The 12,856-nt window shown below is 50.6% G+C and overlaps 1 protein-coding gene across 2 annotated transcripts in view; it reads right to left on the reverse strand.

The window, feature by feature from the left end:
- MB (myoglobin) overlaps positions 1-5,885 on the reverse strand; it is a 28,589-nt gene extending 22,704 nt beyond the window's left edge. Inside the window, exon 1 of one of the 2 annotated variants that reach the window (XM_063623818.1) lies at positions 5,765-5,885. In XM_063623818.1, coding sequence (XP_063479888.1) covers positions 5,765-5,799 — 35 coding nt within the window. In that variant the 5' untranslated portion in view covers positions 5,800-5,885. The remainder of the gene's footprint in view (positions 1-5,764) is intronic. The other variant, XM_063623817.1, reaches the window with a different exon arrangement.
- Positions 5,886-12,856: the final 6,971 nt, after the last annotated feature.

Consider the following 12,856-nt stretch of genomic DNA (forward strand, 5'->3'; position numbering starts at 1 on the left):
AATCACCTGAACCCGGGAGGCGGAGGTTGCAGTGAGCTGAGGTCACACCGTTGCACTCCAGCCTGGGCAACAAGAGTGAAACTCCATCTCCAAAAAAAAAAAAAGAGTGGAGGATCTGGTAAGGGGTTTTAGGGGGTATGCCTGAAAGTGGTGCTCATTGCTTCTGCCCAAATTCCATTAGCCAGATTACAGCCACAGGCACCGCTTACTTGGAGGGAGTTGTGGGAACGAGGTCTCTCTGTGTGCCCAGGAGGAAATAAAACAGGGTTTGGTGACTGTACAGCATTGCCTGCCTAGTCATGGCCCAAGATAATAATAACAATCTAGTGGAAAGATGAGAAAGGGAAGCTGGGAATAAAATATTTACATAAAGAATGCACCCTAATATTCCACACAGCACATAATAGGTGCTCAATACTTTTTCAAGTGAGTGCTGTATCACCACTGATCAAATACACAGGCGCTGGGGCAGGTGCCAGGGGCTGGGGAGAGGGTTGACAGCACAACAGAGGCATGAAAGGTGGTAAGAGCAAAGTTAGAGAAGCAGGAACGCACATGGAATGTTCAGAAAACCCAGAGAAGACCAGTTTGGCTGGGTCAGAAGTTTTGTGAAGAGGGTGGGTCATGGAGGCAGTTGGAATGTGGGCTTGGAGGGCATGGGGAATGACTTTGAACTTGAAGAATGTTGGCGGCTCTCAGCAGGCCCTGAGGAGTGGCTGTGGTTGCGGGGTGGGGTGGGGGTTCCCAGGCATCCTGGATGAATCATCAGGGTCAGTTAAAATTAGTCACCACGACCCGGTAGGGGAAGCCAAAAGACAGTTGTGTGGCTTATGTGGTAGCTGGGATTTTCCTCACTGGGGATCTTTGGCCTTCCTAGTTCAGAGACGGGGGAGCAGAGGAGGAGGGGGGAGGAGAAGGAGGGGAAGAGGAGGAGGGGAGGAGGAGGGGAGGAGGAGGGGGGAGGAGGAGGGGAGGAGGGGAGGAGTGGGGGAGGAGGGGAGAGGAGGAGAGGAGGAGGGGAGAAGGAGGAGAGGACGAGGGGGGAGGAGGGGAGGAGAAGGAGGGGAGGAGGAGGGGAGGAGGGGGGAGGAGGGGAGGAGGAGGGGAGGAGAAGGAGGGGAGGAGGAAGATGAGGGGAGGAGGAGGGGAGGAGGAGGAGGGGAGGAGGAAGAGGAGGGGAGGAGGAGGAGGAGAAGGAACCCCACTCCACCCTGCCCCCATGGTGTGCGAGCACTAAGATGGCCTGGGACAGAACTGGATACGACACAGTTTGGGGAGCTCTTCTGAAGGCTAATAACGGTAAGTTCAAGTACACATAAATGTCTTTCTCAAGGAACAGTCCCAGGCTTAAAAGCCTTGTGGGGCTGCTCCACCAAGTGGCCCTGGTTCTTCCTGTGGCGTTGCTCAGCCCTGACCCACATATCCACATTCCAGCCCCAGCCAGCAGGAGGACTGGGAAGGGAGGGCACATCCCCTCCTGAGGGAGGGCCCACACTCAGCTCAGTCCTCACTGGCTGGAACGTGGTCACATGGTAAAGCCAGCTGCAAGGGAGGCTGGGAAGCCTCTTTAACTACGTGGCCATGGCGCAGCTGAAACCTGGGGATCCTATCATTAAGGGAAGAAGGAGAGAAGGGAGACGGGGTATCTAAGCAGAGAAGCCTGAGCTTTTCCTGCTGGTTCCCCATGGACTGAGGGTATCGTGCAGGGTCTAACATTCCCGGGTGCCCCACTGGGGGGAGGTGGAGTTGTGGAGGTGGCTGGTGGTCCCTGGAAAACTGGGAATTGAGACAAAAGAGCTCTGAGCCCAAAGATTCAGCACTTAGACGCAAAAGGCCCTGGCCATGAACTTGACAGCACAAGACCACAGAAGGCCTGGTGGACCAGGCACACCTCAGCAGGCTTCCAGGTCCCCAGAACAAAACAGTCATCCTGGAGCCGAGAGCAGGGACCTGGGGACACCCCAGGATCTGCATACCTGTCCAAGCGCCCATCTTCCCGCCTTTGCTCTCCCATCTATCCAGCACCATCTTGGAGAGGAGTAGGTGTGGAGGTGGTCAAAGGAGTAAACTGAAATACTGAGTATATACCAGGAAGACTAAGATGCCATTATTGGCTCATCTAAGTTGCCCCCTGACACGCTGCAGTGAGGGAAGCTTAAAAGCAAGAGGCAGTGTCTTACAGTGGTCAAGGGTGTGGATTCCGGAGCTAGACTACCTGCATTTGAATCCTAGTTTCACTGCTTGCTGTGTGACCTTGAGGAAGTTACTTAATCTCTCTGTTGCTCCTTTCTCCATCTGTCAAATAGCAGTAAATAGTACCTGCCTCAGAGGGTGTTGTGAAATCTAAACTATGTATAATACTTAAAACTATACCTCGTACGGAGTAAGCACTCAATACACATGGGCTATTGGTCTCAATTGTAGATAATAAAGAAAACACATTTTTAAAACATCTGAGTTGAAATGATTTAAAATTTGACCAGTTACATGATGAGTGAATAAGAGCTGTGAGGCCGGTGAGGGCAGGTAATGTATCTATCTTGCGTTGCCATTGCTCAGTTCAAGGCCAAGTTCATGACAATGCCAGCCTCACCACAACCACTTGGGGCACCACACCCTAAGCACATACCGCTGGCCTGTCTGGGTCCAGTAGCTTTGGGTCCTTTATAAGCAGTGGCTCATTTAGTCCTCATGACCATCTTAACTAGGAGGTACTTGGTAATAATTGCTGAATAAAGGACATGGCTTCCATCCAGGACAGGCGAATAATGGCTGAAAAAGTGCTTTGTAAACTGTAAAGCAGGCTACTTGTGAGGATGCAAACATTTAGGATCCCTTTCCCAAGGGCCGAGGGTTCTGTTCTACTTTCGGCTTGGCTGGTACCTTGGGAGGAACGCATCCTGTGTTCTAGAATTTTCCCTCCATGTGTCCCTCTTTCAAAATGTAGCTGTCTTGGTGTTCGAGACCAGCCCGGCCAACATGATGAAACCCCGTCTCTACTAAAAATATAAAAATTAGTTGGGGGTGGGCCAGTCACGGTGGCTCACACCGTTAATCCCAGCACCTTGGGACGCCAAGGCGGGTAGATCACCTGAGGTCAGGAGTTCGAGACCAGCCCAGCCAAATAAAGTAGAGACAGCCTGTCTCTACTAAAAATACAAAAAATTAGCTGGGCATGGTGGCGGCACCTGTAGTCTCAGCCACTCAGGAGGGTGAGGCAGGAGAATCACTTGAACCCAGGAGACAGAGGTTGCAGTGAGCCGAGATGGTGCCATTGCACTCCAGCCTGGGCGACAAGAGTGAAATCCGTCTCAAAAAAAAAAAAAATTAGCCAGGTGTGGTGGTGCGCACCTGTAATCCCAGCACTTTGGGAGGCCAAGGTGGGCGGATCACCTGAGGTCAGGAGTTTGAGACTAGCCTGGCCAACATAATGAAACCCCATCTCTACTAAAAATACAAAAAATTAGCCAGGCCTGGTGGTGCCCACCTGTAGTCCCATCTACTCGGGAGGCTGAGGCAAGAGAATTGTGGAGGCGGAGGTTTTGGTGAGCTGAGATTGTGCCACTGCACTCTAGTCAGGACAACAGAGTGAGACTCGGTCCCAAAAAAAAAAAAAGTAACTGTCTTGTGTATCATTTTTCCTCACAGTTTGTCTTAGTAGTAACTGAGGGAAATTCACCCCTCTCCCGCCCCTGACCTGAGGAATTTTCTTTCAACAAAGGCCAGGAAAGGCTTGATATTCAGCCCCAGAGGAAGGACCCTTTACTCCTATTCCGCTGTAGACTGGACTCCCTGACACTCTAGCATTATGCCCTGTGGCCTCATCTGCTTCCACCCTCCCCGGCTGTGCAAAGCCCATGCACTGAGGGCTTCCCCACAGGGCACCTTCTCCAAGGAGGCTCCCCAAGATCCCCAGCTCCAAGTAGACGTCTCCCTGCAGGCCCCATCCCCTTCTTCCTGGCAGGATACTAACTATGGCCCTTGTCATAGCTCTGTGGGAGGAAACACTGTCTTTATTCATTGATTGACTGATGCAGTAATTCATTCATGAATTCACTCAACGATCCCTATTGAGTGCCTCTTCTGTATCAGGCATGACAGCCACAGTGCAAACACAGTGGCCAGCACGCAGTATGGGAACAAACACTGACTGAATTTCAGGTGCCAAAGCCAACATTTGGGGGAGATATTTGGGGATTAGGGGTCTCTTTTTACTCTGCTAATATACACACTACCTGGGTGGGTGAAAGGCAGTGTTGCTTTTCAGTTTATAACGAAGGAAAGAAGGGAGAAATGAGAGGAGAGAGAGAGAGAAACAGCATGTGTGTGTGTGTGAGAGTGTGTATGTGTGCGTGTGTGTGTACACGTGTGCATGTGTGAGTGTGTGCACGTGTGTGCATGTATGTGAGTGTGTGCGTGCGTGAGAGTGTGTGTGCATGTGTGTGTGAGTGCATGAGTGTGCGTGCATGTGTGTGCATGTGTGTGCATGTGTGTGAGTGTGCGTGTATGCATGCATGTGTGTGCATGTGAGAGTGTGGGTGCGTATGTGTGCGTGTGCGAGTGCACGTGCGTGTGTGCACGCACGTGTGTGCATGTGTGAGTGTGTGCGTGCGTGTGTGCATGTGAGTGTGTGTGCAAGAGTGTGTGTGCATGTGTGTGTGCGTGTGTAGTATGCCTGGACGTGCTTATGTAAGCATGTGCCTGGGATCATGGATGTGTCTCTCTACGGGTGTGACACCCAGATCTTCAAGGATGTGGAGAATCACTCCATTTGCTGAAGAAGGGAGTACTAGCTACGGGGAAGAAGACAAATAAATACACAGCAGGGTGAAAACTTGAACAGGGTTCAGGGCAGGAAGTGGCTGAATCATGGGGTGCAGAGCGGTAAGAGATGGGTGGTGATGCTAGACAGGTGGGCAGGATCAGTTGTAGAAAGCTCTGACATCATGGCCAAATCCTAACCACCCTCTAAGCCCTGACACAAAGGACACCCCCTCCAGGAAGCCCTCTGTTTTTGTCTTTTGTTGTTTCTGTTTCACCAGCACCCTCCCCTTCTTCCCTATTAGGAACTTGCTGCATTTGGCTCGCCCTGCCTCTTGACCACAGTGACCTTGCTTCTGAACTGAAGTTCAGAGATGGACACATGGTCAAGCCAGACAAAGCCAAATCTTCTCTGAGACTTTTCTGCTAGACTTCTTGGAAGGACATTGCCATGTAGCAAGGATATGAGTTTGGGATTGCAGGTGGCCCCTGGCCTGAAGAACCATATCAAATAGAGACAGGGGACAGCCAAGAGGTTCAGCAAGACGGAGCCCTGATGATTTTTTCTAAGTCAGAGGACCCAGCTGTATCTAAAGCCATTTGCATTCTGGACCTTCCTGCTAAATCATTCGTTCATTCAGCAAATAGCTATTGAAGCCAGGCGTAGTGGCTCACACCTGTAATCCTAGCACTTTGGAACGGTGAGGTGGGTGGATCACTTGAGGTCAGGAGTTCAGGACCAGCCTGGCCAACATGGTGAAACCCCGTCTCTACTAAAAATACAAAAATTAGCTGGAAATCGCTTAAGCCGGGAGGCAGAGGTTGCAGTGAGCCGAGATCGTGCCATTGCACTCCAGCCTGGGCGACAGAGTGAGACTCCATCTCAAAAAGACAAACCAAAACAAATAGCTATTGAATGACTACTACATTCATCAGAAATCTCCGGAGAAACAGAAACAGTAGGAGAGTTAGGTAGATCGATTTATTATAAGGAATGGCTCACGTGATTGTGGGCTGAGAAGTTCCATAGCCTGCCATTTGCAAGCTGGAGACCCAGGAAAGTCAGTGTTATAGTTCAGCCAGAGTCTGAAGGTCTGAGAATCCTGGGAGTAGATGGGGTAAAGCCCAGTCTGAGGACAGAAGACAAATGTCCCAGCTCAGGCAGTGAGGCAGAGAGCAAATTCCCCTTCCTCCACCCTTTTGTGTGATTCAGGTCCTCAGTGATTGGATGATACCTGCTCACATGGTGGAGGCCATCTGCTTTACTCCGTCTACTAATTGCAAATGCTAATCTCTTCCAGCAACCTCCTCACAGACATAGCCAGAAATAATGTCCAACAAAATATGTGGGCACCCCATAGCCCAGTCAAGTTGACACATAAAGTTAAATACCACACCTACTATGTGCAAGGCACAGTCCTAAGTAGTAAAAATACAGCAGTTAAAAAAAAAAGTCAAAGATCCAACCAAATGGAGCTTACACAATAGTAGGTGGGGATGGATAGAAACACAATAAATAAGATAAATAATAAAAATAGAAAGCATGTTAGATGATAAATCCTATGGAGAAAAATAAAGCAATAAAGCAGAGAAGAAGCATAGAGAATGTCGAGCAGGGAGTGGGAGATTCTTTTTTTTGAGACTGAGTTTCGCTCTTGTTGCCCAGGCTGGAGTGCAATGGCACGGTCTTAGCTCACTGAAACCTCCACCTCCTGGGTTCAAGGGATTTTCCTGCCTCAGCCTCCTGAGTAGCTGGGATTACAGTCATGCACCACCATGCCTGGCTAATTTTTGGTAGAGATGGGGTTTTGCCACGTTGGCCAGGCTGGTCTTGAACTCCTGATCTTAGGTGATCCTCCTGCCTCGGCCTCCCAAAGTGCGGGGAGTACAGGTGTGAGCCACCACACCTGGCTGGAATTTGTTTTTAAATTTAATTTTAAAAGGTACTTTTTAAATTTTTTTAAAAAATTGGCCAGGTGCGGTGGCTCACACCTGTAATCCCGGCACTTTGGGAGGCTGAGGTGGGCGGATCACAAGGTCAGGAGTTCGAGACCAGCCTGGCCAACATGGTGAAACCCCATCTCTACTAAAAATAAAAAAAATTAGCCGGGCATGGTTTCACGCGCCTGTAATCCCAGCTACTTGGGAGGCTGAGGCAGGAGAATCGCTTGAACCCGGGATGCAGAGGTTGCAGTGAGCCGACATCATGCCACTGCACCCCAGCCTGGGTGACAGAGTGAGACTCTATCTCAAAAATAGAATTTTGTCATGTTCCCAGGCTGATCTCAAACTCCCGGCCTCACGTAATCCACCTGCCTTGACCTCCCAAAGTGCTGGGATTACAGGTGTGAGCCCCCACGCCCGGCCCTTACTTTTTATTTATTTATTTGAGACAGAATCTCGCTCTGCCACCCAGGCTGAACTGTTCAGCGGCACAATCTCTGCTCACTGCAGCCTCAGCCTCCTGGGCTCCAGCGATTTTCCCACCCCAGCCTCCCAAGTAGCTGGGACCACAGGCACTTGCCACCATGCCCAGCTAATTTTTGTATTTTTTATAGAGACAGGGTTTCACCATGTTGCCCAGGCTGATTTTTAACTCCTGTGCTCAAGTAATCCAGCTGCCTCAGACCTCTCAAAGTGCTAAGATTACAGGGAATGAACCACTGCGTCTGGCTTAAAATGTACTTTAAAATTTAATTTAAACGTATTTGATAAAGATTTGATAAAGATTCAGTGAGATAAAGGAGATATTTGATAAAGATTCAAAGAGATAAAGGAGAGAACTACAGAAATACCTTGGGGGTGGGGGGAAAGCATTTCAACAGGGGGAACAGCAAATATAAAGAAAGGCCCTGACATAAAAGTATGTCTTGCTTATTGAAGGTACCGTCACATTCCATGAGCCAAAAGTGATTTCTGTCACTTGCAATCAAAACATTCCTACCGGCCAGGCATGGTGGCTCACGCCCGTAATCCCAGCACTTTGAGAGGCTGAGGCGGGCAGATCTCCTGAGGTTGGGAGTTCGAGACCAGCCTGACCAACATGGAGAAACCTCATCTCTACTAAAAATACAAAATTAGCCGGGTGTGGTGGCACATGCCTGTAATCCCAGCTACTCAGGAAGCTGAGGCAGGAGAATTGCTTGAACTCAGGAGGCAGAGGTTGCAGCGAGCTGAGATCGCACCATTGCACTCCAGCCTGGGCAACAAGAGCAAAACTCCGTCTCAAAAAAAAAACACAAAACAACAACAACAACAAAAACATTCCTACCAATACAGCTTCCCTGATCACCCCTCAAGAAGCAGACCCTCTTCCCTCCCTCCCAGCTGCCTGCTATCTGTGCCCCTGGCCACATTTACTATCAGTTCTCACGGCTTCGCACAGCTGCCTTTATTTCAAATCATTTGTTATTCAGAAACATCATTAAACACCTACTATGTGCAGCATGCATTCTCACACCCTGACATCGACACTGTCTCCCATTTATGAGTGCCATCAGGAAAGTTCAGAAAGGCTCATTTTTCCCAGGGCCACAGTCCCAGCAAAGGGCAGAGCCGGGATGCAAACCCAGGCTTGTCCAAGCCCAAAACCCACGTTTGCAGACTTGGCATCCCAGCTCCATCTCAAATTGAAGACACTGGGCATATGTTCTGGAAGAATGTCAACTTCTCCTTTGGAACTCAGGTGCAATTCAAACCTATAAGGAAAGCAATGCTTTCAATAACAAAGCTTCGACCAAACAGTACAGCAATCGCTTTGTGCACACAGCAGCTCATTTCATTTCATAAAGCCCTTGTAAGGCAAGGTTTGCTATGTGCATTTTCAGGTGAAGAAACGGAGGCTCTGATGAACCTGCTGCAACCTCACTTGACCGATCTGTGCGGCTCCTTGTTCCCACGGGTTCTTAATCCCCTCCTCTGAGTCCTGCAAAGCACTTTGCATGGGGCTAGGCTTTGCTCTCAGCAGCCTTGCTCTCAGCAGGGCACCCCTCGAGCTGAAATTCCTGAAGCCCAGAAGCCTCTCTGCAGAGCCAACGCAGTCCCTAGAAAAGATGCTGGCTCAGATGGAATCTTAACCCTGGCTCCCTGTCCCAGTGGGAGATCTGAGCTTCCTGGGGGTGGCCCTGTCAGAGCTGACATCCCACCCACCCTGCTCTGTCGCCTGCAGTTCCTGAGGGGCTCATCCTTCCCTATGTTTGAGTTTCCATCCTCCCACCCAACCCTAAGGCAGCCAGGCCACTCCGCGAGACTGGGAGCCCACTCCAGCCCGGGAAGCCTGGGTTTAGATGCAGAAGGTGCATCAAGCTGGAGCTGGAAATGCAGTGATCTTGTGCAGGTTTTGGCTTCTCCACTCACTTGTGAGTCTCGGGGTGGGGGCCAAGTTCAGTCTCTTAGTTGCTCCTCTACCCAACAGGAGGCTTCCTGACCCCATCAATGCTCTCAGAGACAGTGCATTAGTTTACCAGGGCCGCTGTACAAATGACCACAGCTTCGTGGCTTCGAACAACAGAGATTTATTCTCTCATAAGTGTGGAGGCCGAAAGCCTGAAATCAAGGTATGGCAGGGTTGACCCTGCTGGAAGCTCCAAGGGAGAATGTGCTCCTTTCCTTCTTTAGTGTTTGGTGGCTGCTGGGAATTCTTGGCTTGCAGCTGCGTCATTTCAGGCTCTGCCCCCATCTTCACATGGCCCTCCTCCCTGTGTTTCTCTGTGCGCTCTCTTTTTCTGTCTCTTTTAAGGACACTGTCATTGGATTTGTTCTTAAATCAGGGATGATTCCATCTCAAGATCCTTAATTACATCAGCAAAGACCCTGTTTCCAAATAAACTCACATTCACAGGTGAGGGGGATGAGGACTTGGACATCACGTTTTGGGGTCACTCTTCAACCCACTGTAAATGGGAAGACGCAGGCTCAGAGTGGAATGGATTTGCTCAGGATCCACCGTACATTTGGGCAGCCAAAGGGCTGCCCTGCTCTCCCGATGCTGGGCCAGTGCTCTGCCTCCAGCCCCGCACTGCCCCGGGTTTCCGAGACTCTCTGGGAATGTGTTCAGTGAAAAAAACATCTGGAGACTGTCTGGGCTCAAGAGGAACTGGGAATGTCATCATGGGAGGGAGTTTCCCTTCCTGGTTGGCTTGGTGCCTGGGGCCCTGGCTGGCATGCAGGCCTCGCTCTGGTGAATAGGCCATGTCACGCCCTGATCACAGAGTCGCTCCTCTTGTCCACTGCTCTGCAGAGGCCAGAGTCAGCCCCAGACGCAATGAGAATGGTGAGAGGACTGAGGTCCCCCTGCTCTCTGGGTCACTTTCTTCTCGGGCGATGCTTCCTGCTCTCTTTGGTGAGAACCAGAGAACACTGCATAAAATTTACACTGATTAATTCTGACTCTAAATCCTTGGCTTTTAGAGACGTCAGAGCAGAATGGTTAGGATTCTGGCCTCGGAACCCAGTCTGCCTGGGCTCAGGCCCCAGCTCCGACATTTGCTGAAAGTTTAGTCTTGGGCACCTTTTTCTTCTCCAAGCCTCACTCCTCTCATCGGTAAAACAGGACAATGGCAGACTGACCTTTTAGAGTTATTAAAAGGATTAACCAGCTGGGCACAGTGGCTCACGCCTGTAATTCCAGCACTTTGGGAGGCTGAGCTGGGCAGATCACCTGAGGTTGGGAGTTCAAGACCAGCCTGACCAACATGGAGAAACTCCGTCTCTACTAAAAATAGAAAATTAGCCAGGAGTGGTGGCGCGTGCCTGTAATCCCAGCTACTTGGGAGACTGAGGCAGGAGAATTGCTTGAACCTAGGAGGCGGAGGTTGCAGTGAGCCAAGATCGTACCACTGCAGTCCAGCCTGGGCGACAGAGCGAGACTGTCTCAAAAAAACAAAACAAAACAAAACAAAACACAAACAAACAAAAAACTTCCTCACAAGAACCCCGGGAAGGAGTTGGGATAGAAGTGGGTGAGGTTTAGTTGCTGTGTGCCAAGCAACAAGGGTGTGGCTATGCCAGGCCTGGCCCTTTTGGTGGTCCTGGGTTCAAGTTCAGTGCTCCACTCTCCCCTTGTAATGGCTGCTTCCCTGCTTCGCTCTGGCCTGGGCTGCCAGGATCCTGAAACTGCTTCCAGGCAAAGCAATGGAGGCCACGATGGAACTTTTGCTACATTTGGCAAATTGCACTCTTGGGGCAGCGTTTGCTCAAACTCTAGGCAACCTCCGCCTCCTAAGTTCAAACTCTCCCTAAGTGCTGTAGCCAGAGAGAAGAGAAGAAATTTCTGGAATCCAAGAATCTCAGGGTCAAAGTGTGTGCTTCAAGGCCTTTCCCCCATCCCAGGACGGATGGTCCCTGCCTGTGCCAGGGGCCACTGGGCCGAGGCATGGTGAGCTGTCTGGGAGGCAGACAGCCTGAGCCCAGAGTGGGTTGGTTGTGGCTGCAACACAGAAAACCTGCAACTCCTCGAGAGAGGTGCCAAGGCAAACCAGAACCCAGGTGTCTGGGAGCCAGCAATGCCTGGTGGGAGGGTCACAAAGGACCCTCTTTGTGGGCCAGTACAAGCTCCTGACCCCAGGTGCCATCTCAGAAAGGCAGGCAAATTTCTTTCTTTCTTTTTTTTTTTTTTTTTTTGAGACAGGGTCTTGCTTTGTCACCCAGACGGGAGTGCAGTGGTGCGATTTCAGCTCACTGCAGCCTCAATGGGAGGCAAACTTTTAAGAAAACATAAAAAGCCCTGATAGAAAATTTGAACTTAAATTGCCTGAACATTCACCCCCAAATGACAGACTTTACCCAAAAGTGTGTGTGTGCGTGTATGTGTGTGTGTTTGTATTTTTTTTTTTTTTTTGAGACACAGGCTGGAGTACAGTGGCATAATCTCCACTCACTGCAACCTCCGCCTCCCAGGTTCAAGCGATTCTCCTGCCTCAGCCTCCCGAGTAGCTGGGATTACAGGTGCCTGCCACCACACATAGCTAATTTTTGTATTTTTGGTAGAGACAGGGTTTCACCATGTTGGTCAGGCTGGCCTCGAACTCCTAACCTCAAGCGATCCACCTGCCTCAGCCTCCCAAAGTGCTGGGATTACAGGCGTGAGCCACCGCGCCCGGCCCGAGAGTGTGTTTTAAATCACAAGAGACTAAGGGGCCTTCAGGCAAGTTTGTTTCTTTTCAGCAGGGCTTGGGTCCCTTGAGGGAAGGGAAGTGGACTCTGGGAAATTAAGCGACTCCCTGCTTTTGTTCCTCTGAGCTATAGGGTGGATGTTTTCTGTCCCCTTACATAAGCAGCACTTCCTGCATTTGGCTACAGAACATTCTTCTCACACAGCATCTCTTGGGGCAATTGTTTCACAAGAGCCCTGGTGGTAAACACTGCCCCTCATCCAATGGCCGGTCTGGCCCCTGAGACTCCCAGGACTGAGCAGTGACCACAACATCTGGGTCCATTGCCAGGGAAAACAACAGGCAGGCCTGGGATGGCTCAGCGGCCCCAGCCAGGCAGCCAAGTCCTCCTCAACGTCAGGCCGTGTTTAGCGTGTTCCCCAAGTGTGGGAGGCCAGGAGCAGGGGTGGGTTGTGGAATCCGGGATGCCACTGTTGGAAAGGCCCCTATAAGACCCAGCTCAGCAGCCCTTAACCCCTCATTCCTGCTCGTAGGGCCCAGGGACAGGAGGTGGCCTCTATCGCAGCAAAGCCAGGACTGGCTAGGTGGACCACACCTTCTGCAAAGCAATAGCCTCCAATGTGGTCTCAGCTAGGGGTGGTGACTGGGGACTTCTGGGCATATAAATATAAACAAACCACATGGCTTCTGATCACAATTTGACACAAATGCTAGAGAGACACAGATCTCAGCCTGTAACCACACTGTGGGCTCATTCTTACAGACACAGAGCCTAGGACTGGTTCTTAGCTGTGTATTCACAAACAACCCACAACTTCTAGAAGCCTGGGTTTCCTCTTCCTTAAAGTGGGAGACAGAGTATCACAATCCTATATCTCCAATCCTTGAGGCCAGATGCGTGTCAGATTTCCTGATTTGGGGGATTTTTAGAAAGGTAATGGGGTGCAGGTATCACGTACTGTGTAACCCACCCACCCGCAGCA

The sequence above is a fragment of the Symphalangus syndactylus genome, chromosome 18, assembly GCF_028878055.3.
Source record: "Symphalangus syndactylus isolate Jambi chromosome 18, NHGRI_mSymSyn1-v2.1_pri, whole genome shotgun sequence".
Classification (NCBI taxonomy): Eukaryota; Metazoa; Chordata; class Mammalia; order Primates; family Hylobatidae; genus Symphalangus; species Symphalangus syndactylus.